This window comes from Zea mays, chromosome 4 (assembly GCF_902167145.1).
Source record: "Zea mays cultivar B73 chromosome 4, Zm-B73-REFERENCE-NAM-5.0, whole genome shotgun sequence".
Taxonomy (NCBI): Eukaryota; Viridiplantae; Streptophyta; class Magnoliopsida; order Poales; family Poaceae; genus Zea; species Zea mays.
Window position 1 is genome coordinate 30,460,161 of NC_050099.1, and position 25,179 is coordinate 30,485,339.

Sequence of the window (25,179 nt, forward strand, 5' to 3'; positions counted from 1 at the left end):
GAAAGAGTCAACTCACAAAAATAATAGAAATAGTCAACAACGCTTCTTCGTCTTGTGGAACATGTGTCGTACAAGTTTTACTAGATCAAGCACTTGATTGCTTCTTAATACGTAGCTTTACACTAATACGTGAAGGACAGGATGGCTTAGCATCATATAAAATACAGAGCAGTTTTTCTTTATACAAAAAGAAAAGAAAGAACACACAAAAGGCATCGGAGGTTTAAACCGCTGAAATAAGATAACTGTATTGTGTGTCATCAGCAGGTTCAGGCTGCTAGAGACTTATTCAGCCAAAGACTTATTCAGCTACTGATACGTACACGTCGCAACATGCGCTCGGGCAGGCTATATAAACCTCACCGTCCCCATGCCCAAAGCATCAACAACCATAGACACAAACACAACAAGCTAAGAAGCTACGTAGCTGAATTCTGAGAGTATAAACACAAAAGCGAGTGCAAAACCAAATGGCTGCCTCGACCTACTTCCTTCTTGTTGCTTTTCTAGCATTGGTCACTTCTCATGCCATTGCTTCTGATCCTAGCCCGCTCCAAGACTTCTGTGTTGCCGACAAAGACTCTCCGGGTATGCGTGGTCTTATCTTGACTTATGTTGTATTCTTATAATAATAAATACCTGATTAAATAAGGTTCATTTAATTTGTTCAAATCACATCTACATACAATAAGCATTTCTAGGTATGCATGGCCCAATGGCCTATTCTCCATCTAATTGCTTGCCTTTGTCTATGCATACAGTGAAGGTGAATGGATTTGTTTGCAAGGATCCCATGGCTGTGAACGCTGACGACTTCTTCAAGGCTGCAAAACTTGACCAGCCAAGGGACACCTCCAAGAGCAAGGTGGGATCCAACGTTACTTTGATCAATGTCATGCAGCTGCTTGGACTCAACACGTTGGGGATCTCGTTGGCTCGCATTGACTACGCACCATTAGGTCAGAATCCTCCGCACACACACCCACGTGCCACTGAGATCCTCACTGTGCTTGAAGGGACACTCTACGTCGGATTTGTCACCTCCAACCAAGCTGACAGAAGCAACAAGCTATTTGCCAAGGTTCTCAACAAGGGCGATGTGTTTGTATTCCCCCAAGGACTAATCCACTTCCAGTTCAACCCAGTACATGACAAGCCAGCAGTCGCGCTCGCTGCTCTAAGTAGCCAGAACCCTGGAGCTATTACTATTGCCAATGCAGTCTTTGGATCAAAGCCACCTATCTCGGATGATGTCCTAGCTAAGGCCTTTCAAGTGCAAAAGGGGACAATTGATTGGCTTCAAGCTCAGTTTTGGGAGAACAACCACTACTGAAAAAATCAAGTCTGAGTTCAACATATGAGAATAAAGAAATGTACTTGTATTTTACATACTACTCTATGTGTTTACCTTTTTCTAGGTTGCAGCTGATAATAAAATAAATGTTCATTATTTATGTACTATAATTGTAATTGTGTCCCTATTGTGGCTCCACCACATTGTCCTTAATCGAAAAGCAAATGTAAGGTATACGACAGTCTATCGTTTCCCATTTTATTGGAATGGATCATATGGTAATACACCTCTAAAATTGTGTATAGTTCATATAGTAAGCAATCTAGAACTGTCTTGTTGCATCGCAGCTTTCGAACCACTCCTTGAAATGTATTTTATAAGAGTGAATAACATAATTAGATCACACCTGAAATTCCATCCATTATCATTCAACCCACTACTAGAACTTGAATTAAATACCAATTCTCAAGAGCAACTATCACAAAATGCGGTAGTACCACCAACAAAGAGAGACCAAATCAAAGAAGATCTAAGAATTTCAGCGGTATCGTGGCAGTTGTGGCTTGCGGCAGAGCTGGTGGCCAGCGCCCGGTGTGCAGCGCAGCGGCCAGGCCGGATGAGGCATGGGGCACGTCGATGCGAGCGACAGGAGGATGTGAAGTAGCACGGGCAAACGCCTAGGGTTTGGGATGGTCGCTTGATCGGGTATGTTTCGTTGGACTATGTGAATGATATCTAGGCTATTGGACCGTCGAAGCCCATGCACATTTCTTGGGCAAGCCCCATAACACATAAACAATATTGCTTGTCATAATTTGGAGTTGAATATTACATGGAGCCATCCAAATTACTAACAAAAAACTGAACTATCGATTGGTGCATCAGTTAAGATTAACTTAATAGACCAAGTAGGTCATGGAGTCAGAACGACATGCATCTTCCACTACATGCATATAGTAACAGAAGTCAAGTAACTTACTAGATCACATTCACAATTCGACAATATAAGACTAATTATATTCACTTTACAAATGCAACACAAAACTACCCAACTCATGAGAAATCTAATAGTCCAATCACAGTAGTAAAAGGCACTATGCCAAAATAACACAAAGTTAAGGAGACACCAAATTAAAACACTTCACTGCCGTATGACACTAGTGATGGGGGTAAAAGTAACAAATCACAATTAGTCGTCGCTCATGACAAAAGAAAATAAATCCTTTTATTGCTTATATCCCTTCCGTTTTCTAAAATCTCATTATGTCAAAAATATGTTAAGAATATGATTATTGAAATGGATAAAACATGAGTAATTTATATAGGACTAGAATAGAGATTTTTTTAGTTACTGTAAATTGTAGTCAAAGACGTGTTTAGCCAAAACAAGTCAACGTTGAGATTCACATCTGTGTTGGAACAGAGGTGGAAATGTTCATGCATCTTGTTACAGATCAACTGGGATAGAATAGAGTTGGCAACAATAGAAGACAATCTACTATTGAGCACAAAAGTGGCAATGTCTGATCAGCCATATTGAGACGGATGCATGTATCACTAATGTGTCAATGATATTATTGATGTTGTAAACCATGTGTTAAACCTTAGCATCTTAAGGTGACATGTGATTGTTATTCCGTAGGCCGTTAAAATAGAAACATAAGACAACAAATTTAATGTGACGGAACCTCCCAAGTTATTAGGCCCACCTATAGTTGTCCTTGTCCAACGGACTTCAGACGACCCTGCAGGTGCACCTGATCACTTGACAAGTTCGGTATCTGAATTCCTTACCTTTCCCAAGAGCGTTTCACCCGTCACGCAGACATTACAATACATCGGAGATACGGAAATGTGGAAGCAGTTACAATAACTTACTTTATTGATAAGTAAGACAGAATTATATAGTTACAGATCAGAACCAAAATATATGAGTGCAGAGTATTATTACTACATAACATGGGAGGCAAAAACTCCTCCCGAATAAGCAGTAACAAGTTTTTCTTAATGGAGGACCTTTCCTCCCACAACTTTAGTCTTGGTTCTCTTCTTTTGGTACCACCTTTGAAGAGAAGCAACAAAAGTTTGCTGCTTCTTCACCTAAAACAACATGGGACAAAGCCCTGAGTACGAAGTGTACTTTCGCAAGACTTACCCGGCAAAGTAAAATACTCTCAAGGATATGCTAGCTTTAAGGGAGTCAAAATAAGGCTTATCAATAATCAATGACTCTGTTTGCAGAAATGCTTACTAATAGTGGATCCTTAAAAATCTACTTTTATTTGTCAGGTTATGTCAAATTACCTGTAACTAGAGTTCTTTCTACCCTAGTTCAATCACTTGATCTATACTAGTCAATTTCTTAACAACCCTTCATCTTTACTCGATTTCTACGTATAGGGCAGTGACCAAGTCTTCATATCCGCGAAGTTACGGTGATCCGAATCAATTATACTCAGCTGAGGATCTTCAATCACACGACATATGTAGCACTTAACCCTTGCATATGTCAACTCGCCACCGGGGTTCTTAAGACCAGATCAGGTTCACGCAAACCGAGAGCACAGATACACCACCGTCCAGCCTCCTGCCACGGAGGGTACACGCTACTCTCACCATCTCTCCACTCCCATTGCGTGTTATCTTATTCTGGTATTAGTCTGCCCGAGGCAAAGCTTACCCATGATGAGGCATGTGACCAGTTAAAGGGTCCTCGGTTAGCAAGCCTACATCGACATGGTCCTTAATCGACTCAGACGGAGACACTACATCGAGACTCTCTTCTCGTGCAAGTCACCCGCCCGGTCTCAACTTTATCATTTCAAACCCAAAGTTTGGTACCTGGCAGAGGTACATCTTTTCCGAGGTTGAACCCATCATGGCCATGATGGATTCACCATCAAATTTTGTTTTTGAAAAACATCCCTCCCACTTTGCATCATCATCTTTTGTGAAAACAAAACATTTTGTTTTTCTAGAGCAAAGCTAAGCATAAGAAAAACCTTTTGTAAAACACGGATTTAAGGAGAAATACTCAAATCCAAGGAAGGAAATGCAGGAATTGGTTTAGCACACAACTCCTATCACCTAATGCATCAAGTAAGTGAGAAAGATTTTAAAAGGAACAAGGAGGTGGCAAATGCACCAGGGCTTTCCTTGTGTTACTGGTGAATCAGGCTCTATTCCGCAGATATCAAAATAAAAACAGTTGCCTGCCTGATGTTCCTCAGGTGGTGGTGGTGATGAAGTCCTTGTCTCTTCGACTTCTACTTCCTCTTCGTTTCTAGATATAACCATATATAATCATGAATGCACATGTAATGCTCATGAAAATGCAAAGATAATAAAAGTTTATTATCTAAGGTATTGAATATAACTTTCCTTCACGGATCTCCGAGAAACTAGGGTTCGCGGAGTCAATAGTGAAGTTCAAAGGGCAAGGGCTAGGTTTTTGGGTTCTAAGTATCAAACATGGTCTAAATCATACCAAACTTTACCCAAGGCTTCTAAATATTATTTAGAGTTTACCCTAAAAGTTTAGTGAATTTTGGATTTATTATTTATTCTCTAAAAATACAAAAGCATGGTTTTTGGCTATTTTAAATGCTCTATAATTTCTTATTTGGACTAAAAATCATGAAACTATTTTTATTAAATACTATAGGAAATTAGAAGCCTAGAAAAATTGGTCTTGTATTTTTAGATTTTTTCTACAATTTTCTAGGTATTCTTTAATCCAGGAAGAAAAAGAAAAGGAAAAGCCATGAATAGTGTTGGGCTGAATTCAGCCCAACTAGCCCACAGCAGGGGAGAACTCCACACGCGCCCGCGCCCACGGGGCAGTTTAACACGGGAGCCCTCCGGGGTTTGAATATCTATAGAAAAACCTTGCACCCTATTTAACTGAGTCACTGACACATTACAAAAACCCCCTGCTAGTTCTATTTCTTCGCAGGCCGAGGTCCACGACGGCGAACGGCGCTGGGTTGCGCTCCGGCGAGCATACACCGGCCAATTTACTCAATGACCGGTGCCCTATTTCGGCAGAAACCGAATTCAAGGCCTAAGGATCATTTCCCCTCAACAAATTTCACGAATGGTGATCTAACCCGCTCTGTCTACGGTGATAGCGGGCATCATGTACATTTAACCGCGTTCCTGGTGATCTAAGATAGCTTAGCTCAATCGAGTTGGTCAGGGAGTATCAGGGGCACACAAGAACGCTAAAACGGGAGGGCAGAGGATATGAGTGGACCTGAGACGCGCTGACCACGGCGAGGTCAAACCGAGCGGCGTTCTTGAGTGATTTGGGGGAAATGAGAAATTGGAGCTCTCTGGTGAACAATTGGAGGCACGACTTGGTGGCTTGGTGCGTGATTACCATACGGACCTGACATTGCGCTCAATTTATAGAGTCTGTGAGCGGTGGCCGGTGAATTGGACGAAGACGCGCGGCGGTCGGAGAAACAGGAAGTTACTGGCGCGCGTGATTGGTGTCCTATTACCGTGGCAAGCTCCCCGGTGATGAACGGACGGCTAATGTGAGTCACAGTGATGCGGTGGATGTGCTAAGGCACGTGGCGCAAGGCCGTGAAGCGGCTATCTCCAGCGAACTCATCCGAATCCGCCGTGGCTAGCTCGGGTATAGTGGTCGGTGTAATTTAGTGGCCGGAGCATATCCACGGTGTGATATTTACTGACCCCCGACGCTATCCAACTGATCTGAGCGCGAAAGAACGAATCTGCGCGTAGCTCGTCGGTGGCGAGGCACTGAGCTGGCGATCTGATGAGCGCACTGTACCATCGCGAACCTTATTCAGTTGGTCTGACCGAGCTCTTTTGAGGGCAATTTGTGCCAAATTTTGTGTAGTGACCAGACCACCACTCTGCAGCAAAGTTGTAGCCTAATGATCCAGCTACAAACTTACAATAGCAACCATAGCCAAACTCTCACAAGATCATGGTTGAATCTCAGTCCAAGGATTACTCAATCACATTGTCAGTCTGAGTTCAGACTTAAGACAGTCTGACAGCTCAACTTTGGGCACACTTTTCTCAAAATACTTCATGGTACCAAGGCATGATCTCTATAGCAAAGTTATTCTCCTTCCATAGGTCTATCAACTTGATGTGGTGACCTAGTGCAAAAACTTTATAACTTGGAAGATATAGGGCTCCAAAGTTGAGCCAAATGCATTGAAATCAGACTTAATAGGGTTCAAATAGGGCTTTTTGCAAATAGGCCCAAAACTTAGGGTTTAAGTTGCAAATCCACACACATGTGAACCATATGAGTTAAGATACCCTAATCTCATGATTTTTTTCACTTTAGTCCAAAAGTGCACTAATTTTGCACTTAGCCCCCTAGGGTTTTAGTCTAGGGTTTTCCAAGGTTCTTTTTAGTGTTTTTGGTGCTCTTAGGGTTTGGACTTCCCTTAAATTCATTAATGGTGGTATTTTATGATAAATATTATCAAGTTTTGAAGTTTTCTCTTGTTTAGGCTTTGGTTACCCCTTTAAGCTCAATTTAGGGTTAAACACTGTACCCTAGGGTTTCACTTATGAAATGTCACATCAATACAACTTGTTTGAACTTTTGCCTAGTAAATGTATTCTAGGTGTGACAAACACATGATATGTCAATGCTTATGATGTTATGCTCAAGTTTTAGTGGCAGTAACACCAGGGGTGTTACATCCTTCCCCCCATAAAAGAATCTCGTCCCGAGATTAAAAGCTCTAGGGCAAGTAATGGAAAAGGAAACACGACACATCTTTATTTCCTTATTTTTGGTATAAAGCAGGGGTGGTATGGGGTTCATTCCTCTATTGCAACAAATGTACACATTTTACAAATTACATGAAGCTAAAAAGCCTGGGAAATTCTTTTCTAAAAAGTCTTGAGTTTCCCATGTAGCCTCATCTTCTGAATGTTGGTTCCACTATATCTTGTAGAACTTGAGAGTTTTCCTTCGGGTAATTCTGTCCTTTTGATCCAAGACTCGAATCGGATGTTCTGAATATGTCAAGTCTAGTCTTAAGGCAACATCCGTTACTTCAATAGTTCGATCGGGAACCCGAAGACACTTCTTCAATTGAGACACGTGGAACACATTATGCACTGCAGACAAGGTTTTGGGTAACTGAAGTCGGTATGCTACTGGTCCGCACTGTTCAAGGATAGGAAAAGGACCAATATACCGGGGTGCAAGCTTCCCTTTTACCCCGAAACGTGATACACCCTTCATTGGTGAAACTTTCAAGTAGACATAATATCCAACTAGAAAGTACAAGGGTATCCGGCGTTTGTCTGCGTAACTCTTCTGTCGGGCTTAGGCTTCCTTTAAATTATGAATTATCCGTTGAACTTTCTCTTCTGTCTCCTTTACCATATCAGGTCTGAAGAAATTTCTTTCACCTGGTTCAAACCAGTTTAACGGAGTACGACATCGTCGTCCATATAAAGCTTCAAAAGGTGCCATTTTGATGCTCTCTTGATAGCTATTATTGTATGAGAACTCCGCTAATGGTAAACAATCATCCCATTTCTGTGGGAATTCCAGAACACATGCTCGCAACATATCTTCAAGTATTTGATTCACTCTCTCAGTCTGCCCACTGGTTTGAGGATGATAGGCCGAACTATGGAGCAACTTAGTATCCAAAGCCTTGTGAAGTTCTTCCCAAAATTTGGACACGAATTGCGGTCCACGATCCGACTATAGTCTTCGGAACACCGTGCAAATTGAGGATGCGAGCAATGTACAACTCTGCATATGTGGCCACTGTATACTTTACCCTGACAGGAAGAAAGTGGGTGATCTTTGTAAGTCGATCAACAATAACCCAGATAGAATCATATCCTTTTGCTGTCCTGGGTAACCCCACAATGAAGTCCATACTAATATCCTCCCATTTCCAGGTTGGTATAGGTAAGGATTGTAATGGACCAGCAGCTTTCATGTGTATGGCCTTGACACGTCTGTAAGTGTCACATCTTGCCACATAGCGTGCGATTTCAATCTTCATCTTTGTCCACCAATAATGCTGCTTTAGATCATGATACATCTTAGTGCTTCCGGGATGAATAGAATAGCGACTAAGATGTGCTTCATCTAGAATTTGCTAGCGGACCTTATCATTTTTAGGCACAACTATGCGGTTGTTAAACCATACAACACCTTGATCATCTCTTTTGAAGCAGTTGGCTTTACCGACTTCTATTTTCTCATGAATGTGTTTCATTCCCTCATCATTTCTTTGTGCGTCAATTATTCTTTGCAGGAGGACTGACTCAAGCTTCAAGTGATTTGAAGTTCCATGCTGAATCATTCCCAGGTTTAGCTTCTCCATTTCTTGGCATAACGTAATGTCAGAAGTCTTTATCGTCAAACAATGGCAGGAAGCCTTGCGACTTAATGCATCTGCCACTACATTAGCTTTGCCTGGGTGATAGTGAATCTCTAATTCATAATCCTTGATCAGCTCCAGCCACCTCCTTTGCCTCATATTAAGCTCTGACTGGGTAAAGATGTACCTCAAACTTTTATGATCTGTATAAATGTGACAGATATTTCCCAGAAGATAATGACGCCATATTTTTAGGGCATGAACCACTGCGGCTAACTCCAGGTCATGAGTTGGATAATGCTCCTCATGCCAGCGCAACTGCCTTGAAGCATAAGCTATCACTCGGCCTTCTTGCATTAGAACACAGCCGAGACCACTGTCTGATGCGTCACAATACACATCGAAGGGCTTTTCAATGTCCGATTGAGCCAATACCGGAGCAGTGGTTAATAATACTTTCAGCTGCTCAAAGGCTTCATTAGATGTTGAAGACCAATTAAATTTAGCATCACTCTTCAATAAACTTGTGATTGGTTTCACAAGCTTGGAAAAATCTGGTATGAATCGGCGGTAATAACCAGCCAGTCCAAGGAAACTTTGGACTTGATGTACAATGGTTGGGGGTTTCCACTCCAAAATATCCATGACTTTGCTGGGATCCATCATAATCCCCTTGGCAGATAATACATGTCCCAGAAATTGGATCTCCTCCAGCCAGAATGGGCACTTACTGAACTTAGCATATAATTGGTGTTCCCTTAAGCGCGTTAATATGATCCGTAAATGCCGAGCATGCTCCTCTTCATTCTTGGAGTATATTAAGATATCGTCAATGAATACTACCACAAATTTGTCCAACTCGGGCATAAATACCGAGTTCATCAGATATGTGAAGTAGGCAGGAGCATTTGTCAGTCCGAAAGACATAACCAGATATTCAAATAATCCATACCGCGTGGTGAATGCGGTCTTGGTATATCTTCGGGTCGGATATGGATTTGATGATAACCCGACCTGAGGTCAATCTTGGAGAATACCCGAGCTCCGGTAAGTTGATCAAATAGAATGTCAATCCGGGGAAGAGGGTACTTATTCTTGATAGTGACCTCATTAGGGGGTCTATACTCCACGCACATCCACAGTGTTTGGTCCTTCTTCTTGACAAAGATGGCTGGACAACCCCAAGGTGATGAACTTGGTCGGATAAACCCTTTTTCGAGTAGATCTTGTAATTGGGTCTTGAGTTCTGCCAATTCATTCAGAGGCATTCGGTACGACCTTCTAGAAATAGGAGTCGTACCGGGCTTCAACTCAATCACAAATTCTACATCTCTTTCTGGAGGCAATCCCGGCAGATCTTCCGGGAAGACGTCTGGAAACTCACATACTACCGGAATATCTTGGATCTCCAGTATAATGGCTTCATATACTCTGCCACATGGTTTAGCTGGAATAGCTATGAGGATAGACAGAAGAACCTCTTCTTGGCCATAACTCAACCTGATGGTTCTCAGATCAGTGTTGAGGATTGCTTTATGCTGGGCTAACTAATTCATGCCCAAAATTACATCTATGTCTTGGCCTTTTAGAACAATCATGTTTGTAGGAAAGTCCCGTTTAGCCAATGTTACGGGCACATGGTAAGCCACTTCTTTAGTAAATATTTGTCCCCCAAGCGAATGAATTATAAACCCTTCCCTTGATTCATGGTATGGAATGCAATGTTGCTCCACAAACTTCTTGCTTATGAATGTATGTGAAGCGCTAGAATAAAAAAGAATAACTGCGGGGTGATTGGCCACGAGAAACGTACCCATCATAACCGGTTCGCCTTCCGGTATTGTGGCCACTTGAGTATAATAAATCCGCCCCGTCTTCCTCATATTTTTGCCCGCGGTATTGTTTGCCGCATTTCCCTTGACTTGAGCGGAACTCCCGGAACTCTGCTGATTATTTGATCGATTCTGCTTTGGGTATGGACAGTCCTTGATAAAATGTCTAGACTTTCCACAATTAAAGCAGCTTGTTGAAGAGCTTGGGAGATCGGGAAAACGAGTACTAGGGGTACTCGGCTGATTTGTGGCGGTGGGGGAAGCGGTAGGACGGATAAAACTGGTTGTTTGAAAGGGTAGGAGGGTGGGCGCGATGAAGAACGATTCTAATTAAAAGGTCAGATTACCAACCTTTGTCTTTTCTCAGGCCCCTTATTGGGCCTGTCGCCTCCATTCCCCTTTGATTTTCCTGAGCCTGCATATTTGGCCTCAACTGCCAGCGCCGTGCCGACAGCCCTTCCGTAAGAAAGATCAATGCAAGTGGCCATCTTTCGTTGCATTCGATCATTAAGGCCTCTCATGAAGCAATTTCTCTTCTTTAAATCCGTGTTGATTTGATCGATAGCATATTGGGACAAGTGGTTAAAGTTGTTGAGATACTGAGTGACAGTATCCCCACCCTGTTTGAGCTTCAAAAACTCCTCCTGCTTCATATGGAGTACCCCTTCAGGTATATAGTGCTCCCGGAAAGCCAATTTGAACTCGTCCCATGTAATTTGATGGTCGGCCGGCTGAATGGTTACATAATTTCCCCACCATGTACTAGCAGGGCCTCGCAACTGTTGTGCCGCAAATAAGGGCTTTTGAGTCTCCGTACATCGGAGAAGCCCGAACTTTTGTTCGATAACGCGGATCCACTCATCCGCTTCCAGAGGATCTTCCGCCTTGACAAACAATGGGGGACGTGTCTCTGAGAAATCCAGATATGATGTTTCACGGGGTCCTTGCGGATACGCTCGCCTGCCTTGCTGCTGCATTTATTGTCCTGCCATTTCCCGCAGAAAGCAGGTGTTGTCAGCTGTGGCATTAACTAAGGCAGCGATGGCCTCAGCTAATGTTGGAGGTACTGGGGGTGGATTAGGGGTTGCTTCCCTCCCACGGGAGGTTCCTGCCCCATCCTGTGCGCGAGTCTTGGACGATATCTGAGGCAAAGAACATTTGGAGAAATATAATATGCCAAAGCAAACCATCCATTTTACATTACTGAAAAGGGTAATGTTACAAACTCGAATTTACAACAGGATTACATTACCTATTACACATTATTACTACTTCTATACTACACTACTCTAGCTTCTTGTCACTTTTGGTAGCCTCGCTGTCAGGTGTAGGAGACCATTCGTCGACCAAATTCATTGAAGGAGGGGGCCTGAAAAGGTCTAGTTCCCCTCCAAGGGCTTCACCCGCTGCTCCAGATGGTCCGGCTCCCATCACGATAGGATCCACAGGGACGTTAGGGTGAAGTTGTTAATACAATACATGAACTTCCTCATGTAGTGTATTACAATAAACCTGCAAGTTTTCCATGGCTAAGCTAAGCTCCTCCATGCGGGCTCGAGCTCTAGCTTCCTTGGCCCAAGCAAGGGAATGAGAATTAACCGCCCAATCGAGCGCTAGATCCCGTTCAGCCAGGTTGTCTTGCAGGTGGCGGATGTCTGTTCTCAATTCATTTATTCTTTCACCATCCGCGACCCATATATCATTCCTGTGACGAAGTTCTGATCGAAGCTGTTCAACTTGGGCTTCTAGATCCCCGATTGGATCGTTGCTACCACTGTTACAGTCTTCATGCCGTGGGGCTAGTTGATGGCAGGGTACACCAATTGGCCTGGTAGACTTGCGCGCGGTCTTTCTTGTGCGTGGCGGCATATCTCCATGAGGGGAAAATCTTATTAGCATAGTTTTTAACATGATGCATGTGTAATTATAGAATCAACCTTAGTTGATTCACACCTTCTATACATTGCACTCTATTATCTGGTCTTTAAAATAAGTACCTCAGAAGGTGATTGGATAAGAAGGAAAGAAATTTTCTAGATAAGTCTTTGAAAAATTCTTTTTGAAAATGTCTCATAACATCTGCAGAGATGGGCTTCGCTCCGATACCAGCTGTGACGGAACCTCCCAAGTTATTAGGCCCACCTAAAGTTGTCCTTGTCCAACGGACTTCAAACAACCCTGCAGGTGCACCTGATCACTTGACAAGTTCGGTATCTGAATTCCTTACCTTTCCCAAGAGCGTTTCACCCATCACACAGATATTACAATACATCGGAGATACGGAAATGCGGAAGCAGTTACAGTAACTTACTTTATTGATAAGTAAGACAAAGTTATATAGTTACAGACCAGAACCAAAATATATGAGTACAGAGTATTATTATTACATAACATGGGAGGCAAAACTCCTCCCGAATAAGCAGTAACAAGTTTTTCTTAACGGAGGACCTTTCCTCCGCAGCTTTAGTCTTGGTTCTCTTCTTTTGGTACCACCTTTGAACAGAAGCAACAAAAGTTTGCTGCTTCTTCACCTAAAACAACATGGGACAAAGCCCTGAGTACGAAGTGTACTTTCGCAAGACTTACCCAACAAAGTAAAAGACTCTCAAGGATATGCTGGCTTTAAGGGAGTCAAGGTAAGGCTTATCAATAATCAATGACTCTGTTTGCAGAAATGCTTACTAACGGTGGATCCTTAAAAATCTAGTTTTATTTGTCAGGTTATGTAAAATTACCTGTAACTAGAGTTCTTTCTACCCTAGTTCAATCACTTGATCTATACTATTCAATTTCTTAACAACCCTTCATCTTTACTCGATTTATACGTACAGGGCAGTGACCAAGTCTTCATATCCGCGAAGTTACGGCGATCCTAATCGATTATACTCAGCTGAGGATCTTCAATCACACGACATATGTAGCACTTAACCCTTGCATATGTCAACTCGCCACCAGGGTTCTTAAGACCAGATCAGGTTCACGCCAACCGAGAGCACAGATACACCACCGTCCAGCCTCTTGCCACGGAGGGAACACACTACTCTCACCATCTCTCCACTCCCATTGCGTGTTATCTTATTCTGGTATTAGTCTACCCGAGGCAAAGCTTACCCATGATGAGGCATGTGACCAGTTAAAGGGTCCTCGGTCAGCAAGCCTACATCGACACGGTCCTTAATCGACTCAGACGGAGACACTACACCGAGACTCTCTTCTCGTGCAAGTTGCCCGCCCGGTCTCAGCTTTATCATTTCAAACCCAAAGTTTGGTACCTGGCAGAGGTACATCTTTTCCGAGGTTCAACCCATCATGGCAATGATGGATTCACCATCAAATTTTGTTTTTGAAAAACATCCCTCCCACTTTGCATCATCATCTTTTGTGAAAACAAAACATTTTGTTTTTCTAGAGCAAAGCTAAGCATAAGAAAAACCTTTTGTAAAACAGGGATTTAAGGAGAAATACTCAAATCCAAGGAAGGAAATGCAGGAATTGGTTTAGCACACAACTCCTATCACCTAATGCATCAAGTGAGTGAGAAAGATTTTAAAAGGAACAAGGAGGTGGCAAATGTACCGGGGCTTGCCTTGTGTTACTGGTGAATCAGGATCTGTTCCACAGATATCAATATAAAAATAGTTACCTGCCTGATGTTCATCAGGTAGTGGTGGTGATGAAGTCCTTGTCTCTTCGACTTCTACTTCCTCTTCGTTTTCTAGATATAACCATATATAATCATGAAATCTCATGTAATGCTCATGAAAATGCAAAGATAATATAAGTTTATTATCTAAGGTCTTGAATATAACTTTCCTTCATGGATCTCCGAGAAACTAGGGTTCGCGGAGTCAATAATGAAGTTCAAAGGGCAGGGGCTAGGTTTTTGGGTTCTAAGTATCAAACATGGTCCAAATCATACCAAACTTTACCCAAGGCTTCTAAATATTATTTAGAGTTTACCCTAAAAGTTTAGTGAATTTTGGATTTATTATTTATTCTCTAAAAATCCAGAAGCATGGTTTTTGGCTATTCTAAATGCTCTATAATTTCCTATTTGGACTAAAAATCATGAAACTATTTTTATTAAATACTATAGGAAATTAGAAGCCTAGCAAAATTGATCTTGTATTTTTAGCATTTTTATACAATTTTTTAGGAATTCTTTAATCCAGGAAGAAAAAGAAAAGGAAAAGCCATGAATAGTGTTGGGCTGAATTCAGCCCAACCAGCCCACAGCAGGGGAGAACTCTACACGCGCCCGCGCTCGCGGGACAATTTTACACGGGAGCCCTCCGGGGTTTGAATATCTATAGAAGAACCCTGCGCCCTATTTAATTGAGTCACTGACACATTACAAAAACCACCTGCTAGTTCTATTTCTTCGTAGGCCGAGGTCCACGACGGCGAACGGCGCTGGGCTGCGCTCCGGCGAGCGTACACCGGCCAATTTACTCAATGACCGGCGCCCTATTTTGGCAGAAACCTAATTCAAGACCTAAGGATCGTTTCCCCTCAACTAATTTCACGAACGGTGATCTAACCTGCTCTGTCTACGGTGACAGCGGGCATCGTGGACATTTAACCGCGTTCCCGGCGATCTAAGATAGCTTAGCTCAATCAAGTTGGTCAGGGAGTATCAGGGGCACACAAGAACGCTAAAACGGGAGGGTAGAGGATATGAGCAGACCTGAGACGCGTTGGCCACGGCGAGGTCAAACCGAGCGGTGTTCTTGAGTGATTTGGGGGAAATGAGAAATTGGAGCTCTCTGGTGAACAATTGGAGGCATGACTTGGTGGCTTGGTGCATGATTACCCTACGGACCCGACGGTGCGCTCAATTTATAGAGTCTGTGAGCGGTGGCCGGTGAATTGGATGAAGACGCGTGGCGGTCGGAGAAACAGGAAGTTATTGGCGCGCATGATTGGTGTCCTATTACCGTGGCAAGCTCCCCGGCGATGAACGGATGGCTAATGCGAGTCACGGCGATGCGGTGGATGTTCCAAGGCACGTGGCGCAAGGCCGTGAAGTGCCTGTCTACGGCGAACTCATCCGAATCCACCGTGGCTAGCTCGGGTACGATGGTCGGAGTAATTTAGTGGCCGGAGCATATCCACGGTGTGATATTTACTGACCCCCAGCGCTATCCAACTGATCTGAGCGCGAATCACGGCGGCGAAAGCACGAATCCGCGCGCAGCTCGTCGGCGGCGAGGGCACTGAGCTGGCGATCTGATCAGTGCACTGTACCATTGAGAGCACCTAGAGGGGGGGTGAATATGTGATCCTGTAAAAACTTCAAACTTACAGCCACAAACTTGATTAAGTGTTAGAGCAATAAAGCTAAGTGGCTAGAGAGGAGTTCTTGTAAAACACACCAACCACAAAGAGATCAACACAGAGAGGCACAGTGATTTATCCCGTGGTTCGGCCAAGTTCAACACTTGCCTACTCCACGTTGTGGTGTCCCAACGGACGAGGGTTGCAATCAACCCCTCTCAAGTGATTCAAAGATCCACTTGAATACCACGGTGTTTCTTTCTTTCACTATTTCCCGTTTGCGAGGAATCTCCACAACTTGGAGTCTCTCGCCCTTACAAAAGATTATCACAAATGAACACGGAAGTAAGGATGGGATGAGCAACACACACAAGTCCACAGCAATACGCACACACACGGCCAAGACTTGAGCTCAAATGAATATCTCAAAGTTCTCACTAAAACGGAGCTCAAATCACTAAGAATGTCAAACGAGTGCGCAAAGACGAAGTGTGAATGATCAAGAATGCTCAAAGTGTGCTTAGTGTCATCCTTCATGCGCCTAGGGGTCCCTTTTAAAGCCCCAAGGCAGCTAGGAGCCGTTGAGAGCATTCCAGGAAGACAATTCTTGCCTTCTGTCGATTGGCGCACCTGACAGTCCGGTGCACCACCGGACACTGTCCGGTGCGGATTTCTTTCCTATTCTGGCGCAGCCGACCGTTGAAGGTTTGGAGCCATTGGCGCACCGGACACTGTCCGGTGCATACCGGACAGTCCGGTGCCCCCTTCAGACCGTTGGCCCGGCCACACGTCACGTGCGGATTGCGCGGCCGACCATTGGCTCGACCGACTGTTGGCTCACCGGACAGTCCGGTGAATTTTAGTCGTACGTCGCCGCCGAAATCCCGAGAGCGGCCTTTTCACCAGAGCCAGCCTGGCGCACCGGACACTGTCCGGTGCACCACCGGACAGTCCGGTGCACTCAGACTGAGCAGAGTCTTGGCTGCTCGAGCCAAGTCTTTTCCAATTGTCTTTTCTCTGATTCTAGCACTTAGACAAATATGTTAGTACACAAAAACCAATGTACTAAGTCTAGAATCATACCTTTGTATTGATTTGCACTTTGTCCACCCTTTGACATATACTCATTCCCTTAATGTGTGTTGGGCACTTAATCACCAAAATCTTGTAGAAATGGCCCAAGGGCACATTTCCCTTTCAATCTCCCCCTTTTTGGTGATTTATGCCAACACAACAAAAAGCAACATATAGAAGTGCAACATCAATGCAAATAAGAACAAGAATTTGTTTTGATTCAAATTTGGCATATTTGGATCATTCTTTGCCACCACTTGGTTTGTTTTTGCAAATACAACTCAATTTCCTATCTCTAATTCACTTGTTGAGACATAGAGAGGGGTATTCCAATAGAAATTGATCAAAGATTCAAAAACTCCCCCTATTTCCCATAATCAAACATTCTCCCCACAAGAGACCAACTTTTGACAAAGAGAAACACTTAGAATATTTTGACAAAACAAAAGCTCTAATTCTACTTTTTCAAAATTCTCAAGTGGTAGCTGATCCATTTCTTGCTTTGGCCTTATTTTCTCCCCCTTTGGCATCAAGCACCAAAACGGGATCGATCTTGGCCCTTTTAACCTCATTGCCTCACCAAAATTGTCAATTAAGAGCAAAAGGCAATAAGAGTGTGGAGATGAACTTGGAGTAAGTTACCCTCTCATCGGAGTGCAGTGGAAGTCTTTCATGGTCCAAGTCCACCTTTCCCTTTCAATCCACCTTTGAGACTAAATCAAGCAAGCTCAAACATATGGTTAGTCTCAAAGGGTCAAGTTGTAACACATCTCCCCCTAAATATGTGCATCACTTGCAAATGGACTTGTGAGGTATGGGGAGTGCTTGTACAACTTGAGCACCATAAATAAACAACAAAATGCATAGACGGGACATGATCAAAGGCATAGGACACATGTATCCTATAAATCAATCCAGGTTCCGCGAATCTAAGACATTTAGCTCACTACGCAGCCTGCAAAAGGTCTTCTCATCTAGAGGCTTGGTAAAGATATCGGCTAGCTGGTTTTCGGTGCTAACATAAAACACTTCGATATCTCCCTTTTGCTGGTGGTCTCTCAAAAAGTGATGCCGAATGTCTATGTGCTTAGTGCGGCTGTGTTCAACAGGATTATCCGCCATGCGGATAGCACTCTCATTATCACATAGGAGTGGGACTTTGCTAAGATTGTAGCCAAAGTCCCTGAGGGTTTGCCTCATCCAAAGTAGTTGCGCGCAACACTGTTCTGCGGCAACGTACTCAGCCTCAGCGGTGGATAGGGCAGCGGAAGTTTGTTTCTTAGAACTCCAAGACACCAGGGACCTTCCTAGAATTGGCACGTCCCTGATGTACTCTTCCTATCAACCTTACATCCAGCATAATCGGAGTCTGAATATCCAATCAAGTCAAAGGTAGACCCCTTTGGATACCAGATTCCGAAGCAAGGCGTAGCGACTAAATATCTAAGAATTCGCTTCACGGCCACTAAGTGACACTCCCTTGGATCGGATTGAAATCTAGCACACATGCATACACTAAGCATAATATCTGGTCTACTTGCACATAAGTAAAGTAAGGAACCTATCATAGACCGGTATGCTTTTTGATCAACGGACTTACCTCCTTTGTTGAGGTCGACGTGTCTGTCAGTTCCCATTGGAGTCTTTGCGAGCTTGGCGTCCTTCATCCCAAATCGCTTGATCAAGTCTTGCGTGTACTTCGTTTGAGAGATGAAGGTGCCGTCCTTGAGTTTCTTCACTTGGAACCCAAGGAAGTAGTTCAACTCGCCCATCATCGATATCTCGAATTTCTGCGTCATCACCCTGCTAAACTGTGGTCGGGGTACCGTTCATCCTCAAAGCCAGGGGGTTGCTCTACGTACACCTCCTCCTTGATTGTCCCATTGAGGAAGGCGCTCTTCACATCCATTTGGAACAACCTGAAAGAATGGTGAGCGGCATAGGCTAACAATATGCGAATTGACTCTAGCCTAGCCACAGGAGCAAAAGTCTCCTCAAAGTCCAAACCTGCGACTTGGGCATAACCTTTTGCCACAAGTCGTGCCTTGTTCCTTGTCACCACCCCGTGCTCATCCTATTTGTTGCGGAACACCCACTTGGTTCCTACAACGTTTTGCTTGGGACGTGGCACCAGTGTCCAAACTTCATTTCTCTTGAAATTGTTGAGCTCCTCCTGCATGGCCAACACCCAGTCCGGATCTAGCAAGACCTCTTCTACCCTGAAAGGCTCAATAGAAGAGACAAAAGAGTAATGCTCACAAAAATTAACTAATCTAGAGCGAGTAGTTACTCCCTTGCTAATATCACCCAATATCTGGTCGACAGGATGATTCCTTTGAATCGTCGCTCGAACTTGAGTTGGAGGGGCTTGAGGTGCTTCTTCCTCCATAACATGATCATCTTGTGCTCCCCCTTGATCACACGCCTCTTCTTGATGAACCTGTTCATCGTCTTGAGTTGGGGGTTGCACCATTGTTGAGGAAGAAGGTTGATCTTGCTCTTGGAGTTCCTGTGGTCGCACTTCTCCAATCGCCATGGTGCGAATTGCGTCCGTTGGAACATCATATTCATCTACATCATTAGGATCAACAACTTGCTCTCTTGGAGAGCCATTAGTCTCATCAAATACAACGTCGCTAGAGACTTCAACCAAACCCGATGATTTGTTGAAGACCCTATACGTCTTTGTATTTGAGTCATAACCTAACAAAAAACCTTCTACAGCTTTGGGAGCAAATTTGGAATTTCTACCCTTCTTCACTAGAATATAACATTTGCTCCCAAATACACGAAAGTATGAAACGTTGGGTTTGTTACCGGTTAGAAGCTCATACGAGGTCTTCTTGAGGAGGCGATGAAGATAGACCCGGTTTATGGCATGGCAAGCCGTGTTCACAGCTTCCGACCAAAACCGCTTGGGTGTCTTGAATTCTCCAAGCATCGTTCTCGCCATGTCTATGAGCGTCCTGTTCTTCCTCTCTACCACACCATTTTGCTATGGTGTGTATGGGGCGGAGAACTCGTGCTTGATTCCTTCCTCCTCAAGGTACTCCTCCACTTGAAGGTTCTTGAACTCGGACCCGTTGTCGCTCCTTATCTTCTTCACCTTGAGCTCAAACTCATTTTGAGCTCTCCTTAGGAAGCGCTTGAGGTTCCCTTGGGTTTCAGATTTATCCTGCAAAAAGAATACCCAAGTGAAGCGGGAAAAATCATCAACAATTACTAAACCATACTTACTTCCCCCGATGCTAAGGTAGGCGACGGGTCCGAAGAGGTCCATATGCAGCAGCTCCAGGGGTCTTGATGTGGTCATTACGTTCTTGCTGTGATGAGCATTTCCCACTTGTTTACCTGCTTGACAGGCTGCACAAGGTCTATCTTTTTTGAAAGTCACATTTGTTAGACCTAACACATGTTCTCCCTTTAGAAGTTTGTGAAGGTTCTTCATCCCCACATGTGGTAAACAGCGATGCCACAACCAGCCTATGCTAGTCTTAGCAATTAAGCATGCATCTAGACCGGCCTCCTCTTTTGCAAAATCAACTAAATAAAGTTTGTCGTCTAGTACACCCTTAAAAGCTAATGAACCATCACTCCTTCTAAAGACAGACACATCTACATTTGTGAATAAGCAATTATAACCCATATTACAAAGTTGACTAACGGATAACAAGTTATAACCGAGCGACTCAACTAAAAACACATTAGAAATGGAGTGCTCGGATGAAATAGCAATCTTTCCTAACCCTTTAACCTTGCCTTGATTCCCGTCACCGAATATGATTGAATCTTGGGAATCTTTGTTCTTGACGTAGGAGGTAGACATCTTCTTCTCCCCCGTCATGTGGTTTGTGCATCCACTGTCGATAATCCAGCTTGAGCCCCCGGATGCATAAACCTGCAAGACAATTTAGGCTTGGGTTTTAGGTACCCAACTCTTGTTGGGTCCTACAAGGTTAGTAACAATGATTTTAGGGACCCAAATGCAAGTTTTATCTCCCTTGCACTTTGCCCCTAATTTCCTAGCAATCACCTTCTTATCCTTTCTACAAATTGCAAAGGAAGTATTGCAAGCATGATAGATTGTAGAAGGTTCATTAACTATTTTCCTAGGAACATGAGCAATATTTCTCCTAGGCATATGATTAATGACATTTTTCCTAGGCATATCTCTACCATGCACATAGGAAGAACTTGAAGCAAACATTGCATTTGAATCATAAGCATTACAACTCTTATCATGATGAACATTTCTAGAAAATTTCCTATCATAAATAAGTGCATGATGAGCACTATTAGCCATAGGGGCCTTTCCTTTCTCCTTGGTGGAGATGGGAGCCTTATGACTTGTTAAGTTCTTGGCTTCTCTCTTAAAGCCAAGCCCATCCTTAATTGAGGGGTGTCTACCAATCGTGTAGTCATCCCTTGCAAATTTTAATTTATCGAATTCAATTTTTCTAGTCTTAAGTTGAGCATTAAGACTAGTCACTTCATTATTTAATTTAGAAATGGCAACTAGGTGTTCACTACAAGCATCAACATTAAAATCTTTACACCTATTGCAAATCACAACATATTCTACACAAGAGGTTGATTTATTAGTTATTTCTAACTTAGCATTCAAGTCATCATTTATACTCTTTAAGCTAGACATGGATTCGTGGCATGTAGACAATTCACTTGAAAGCATTTCATTTCTTTTAACTTCTAAAGCAAGAGAATTTTGAGCACTTACAAATTTATCATGCTCTTCATATAAAAGATCTTCTTGCTTTTATAAGAGTCTATTCTTCTCATTCAAAGCATCAATCAATTCATTGATTTTATCAATTTTAGTTCTATCTAATCCTTTGAATAAACATGCATAGTCTATTTCGTCATCACTAGATTCATCATCACTCGAAGAAGCATACGTAGTACTATTTCGAGTACTGACCTTCTTCTCCTTTGCCATTAGGCATGTGTGATGCTCGTTGGGGAAGAGGGACGATTTGTTGAAGGCAGAGGCGACGAGTCCTTCGTCGTCGGAGTCGGACGATGAACAATCCGAGTTCCACTCCTTGCCAAGGTGTGCCTCGCCCTTAGCCTTCTTGTAGGTCTTCTTCTTTTCCCTCTTCTTTTCTTGATCCTGGTCACTATCATTATCGGGGCAATTAGCAATAAAATGACCAATCTTACCACACTTGAAGCAGGAGCGCTTTCCCTTCGTCTTGCTCTTGTTGGGATGCTCCTTGCGACCTTTGAGCGCTGTCTTGAAACGCTTGATGATGAGGGCCATTTCTTCTTCGTTAAGCCTGGCCGCCTCAACTTGCGCCACCTTGCTAGGTAGCGCCTCCCTGCTCCTCGTTGCTTTGAGAGCAACGGTTTGAGGCTCGTGGATTGGGCCATTCAACGCATCATCAACGTATCTTGCCTCCTTGATCATCATCCGCCCGCTTACAAACTTTCCAAGTATTTCCTCGGGCGTCATCTTGGTGTACCTAGGATTCTCATGAATAGAGTTAACAAGATGAGGATCAAGGACGGTGAAAGACCTTAGCATAAGTCGGACGACGTCGTGGTCCGTCCATCGCGTGCTTCCATAGCTCCTTATTTTGTTGACGAGGGTCTTGAGCCTATTGTATGTTTGGGTTGGCTCCTCCCCCCTGATCATCGCGAACCTTCCTAGTTCGCCTTCCACCAACTCCATCTTGGTGAGCATGGTGACGTCGTTCCCCTCATGTGAGATCTTGAGGGTGTCCCAAATCTGCTTGGCATTGTCCAAGCCGCTCACCTTATTGTATTCTTCCCTGCACAAGGATGCTAGAAGAACAGTAGTAGCTTGTGCATTCTTATGGATTTGTTCATTGATAAACATAGAATTATCCGAACTATCAAATTTCATTCCGTTTTCTACTATCTCCCATATACTTGGATGAAGAGAGAACAAATGACTACGCATTTTGTGACTCCAAAACCCGTAGTCCTCTCCATCAAAGTGATGAGGTTTACCAAGTGGAATAGAAAGCAAATGAGCATTGGAATTATGCAGAATACGAGAGTAATCAAAAGAAAAGTTCAAGTTAACCATTTTCTTTTTCTCCTCGTATTCGTCGTCCTTTTGAGAAGAGGAGGATTCGTCGTTGTCATAGTAGACAACCTTCCTGATGCGGCTCTTCTTCTTTCCATCTTTCTTCTTTTGACTCGAGCCGGAGTCATTGACTTTGTCGTCCCTTGGCTCGTTGATGATGGACTCCTCATTGTCGTTGACCACCATCCCCTTTCCCTTAGGATCCATCTCTTCAGGCGATTAGTCCCTTTCTTGAAGAGAACGGCTCTAATACCAATTGAGAGCACCTAGAGGGGGGGTGAATAGGTGATCCTGTAAAAACTTCAAACTTACAGCCACAAACTTGATTAAGTGTTTGAGCAATAAAGCTAAGTGGCTAGAGAGGAGTTCTTGTAAAACACACCAACCACAAAGAGATCAACACAGAGAGGCACAATGATTTATCCCGTGGTTCGGCCAAGTTCAACACTTGCCTACTCCACGTTGTGGCATCCCAACAGACGAGGGTTGCAATCAACCCCTCCCAAGTGATCCAAAGATCCACTTGAATACCACGGTGTTTCTTCCTTTCACTATTTCCCGTTTGCGAGGAATCTCCACAACTTGGAGTCTCTCGCCCTTACAAAAGATTATCACAAATGAACACGGAAGTAAGGATGGGATGAGCAACACACACAAGTCCACAGCAATACACACACACAGCCAAGACTTGAGCTCAAATGAATATCTCAAAGTTCTCACTAGAACGGAGCTCAAATCACTAAGAATGTCAAACGAGTGCGCAAAGACGAAGTGTGAATGATCAAGAATGCTCAAAGTGTGCTTAGTGTCATCCTTCATGCGCCTAGGGGTCCCTTTTATAGCCCCAAGGCAGCTAGGAGCCGTTGAGAGCATTCCAGGAAGGTAATTCTTGCCTTCTGTCGATTGGCGCACCGGACAGTCCGGTGCACCACCGGACACTGTCCGGTGTGGATTTCTTTCCTATTCTGGCGCAGCCGACCGTTGAAGGTTTGGAGCCGTTGGCGCACCGGACACTGTCCGGTGCACACCGGACAGTCCGGTGCCCCCTTCAGACCGTTGGCCCGGCCACGCGTCACGCGCGGATTGCACGGCCGACCGTTGGCTCGACCGACCGTTGGCTCACCGGACAGTCCGGTGCACACCGGACAGTCCGGTGAAATTTAGCCGTACACCGCCGACGAAATCCCGAGAGCGGCCTTTTCACTAGAGCCAGCCTGGCGCACCGGACACTGTCTGGTGCACCACCGGACACTGTCCGGTGCACCCAGACTGAGCAGAGTCTTGGCTGCTCGAGCCAAGTCTTTTCCAATTGTCTTTTCTCTGATTCTAGCACTTAGACAAATATGTTAGTACACAAAAACCAATGTAGTAAGTCTAGAATCATACCTTTGTATTGATTTGCACTTTGTCCACCCTTTGACATATACTCATTCCCTTAATGTGTGTTGGGCACTTAATCACCAAAATCTTATAGAAATGGCCCAAGGGCACATTTCCCTTTCAACCATCGTGAACCTTATTCAGTTGGTCTGACCGAGCTATTTTGAGGGCAATTTGTGCCAAATTTTGTGTAGTGACCAGACCACCACTCTGCAGCAAAGTTGTAGCCTAATGATCCAGCTACAAACTTACAATAGCAACCATAGCCAAACTCTCACAAGATCATGGTTGAATCTCAGTGCAAAGATTACTCAATCACACTGTCAGTCTGAGTTCAGACTTAAGACAGTCTGACAGCTCGACTTTGGGCACACTTTTCTCAAAATACTTCATGGTACCAAGGCATGATCTCTATAGCAAAGTTATTCTCCTTCCATAGGTCTATAAACTTGATGTGGTGACCTAGGGCAAAAACTTTATAACTTGGAAGATATAGGGCTCCAAAGTTGAGCCAAATGCACTGAAATCAGACTTAACTCAATAGGGTTCAAATACGGCTTTTGCAAATAGGCCCAAAACTTAGGGTTTAAGTTGCAAATCCACACACATGTGAAACCATATGAGTTAAGATACCCTAATCTCATTATTTTTGCACTTTAGTCCAAAAGTGCACTAATTTTGCACTTAGCCCCCTAGGGTTTTAGTCTAGAGTTTTTTAGGGTTTTTTTTAGGGTTTTTGGTGCTCTTAGGGTTTGGATATCCCTTAAATTCATTAATGGTGGTATTTTATGATCATTATTATCAAGTTTTGAAGTTTTCTCTTGTTTAGGCTTTGGTTACCCCTTTAAGTCCAATTTAGGGTTAAACACTATACCCTAGGGTTTCACTTATGAAATGTCACAT

The 25,179-nt window shown here is 43.6% G+C and overlaps 1 protein-coding gene across 1 annotated transcript; it reads left to right on the forward strand.

Annotated features, from left to right (window-relative positions):
* Nucleotides 1-379: 379 nt before the first annotated feature.
* On the forward strand, nucleotides 380-1,555 carry LOC103653013 (putative germin-like protein 12-4). Its single transcript, XM_008679990.3, has 2 exons — nucleotides 380-588; nucleotides 762-1,555. Exons 1-2 carry the CDS (start codon nucleotides 471-473, stop codon nucleotides 1,331-1,333), a joined length of 690 nt encoding a protein of 229 aa, XP_008678212.1. The 5' UTR covers nucleotides 380-470; the 3' UTR covers nucleotides 1,334-1,555.
* The last annotated feature ends 23,624 nt before the right edge of the window (nucleotides 1,556-25,179 follow it).

Coding starts and splice junctions, on each gene's coding strand:
- LOC103653013 (XM_008679990.3), top strand. CDS start 471: ATGGCTGCCTCGACCTACTTCCTTCTTGTTGCTTTTCTAGCATTGGTC. Junction 589..761: donor TGCCGACAAAGACTCTCCGG/GTATGCGTGGTC, acceptor CTATGCATACAG/TGAAGGTGAATGGATTTGTT.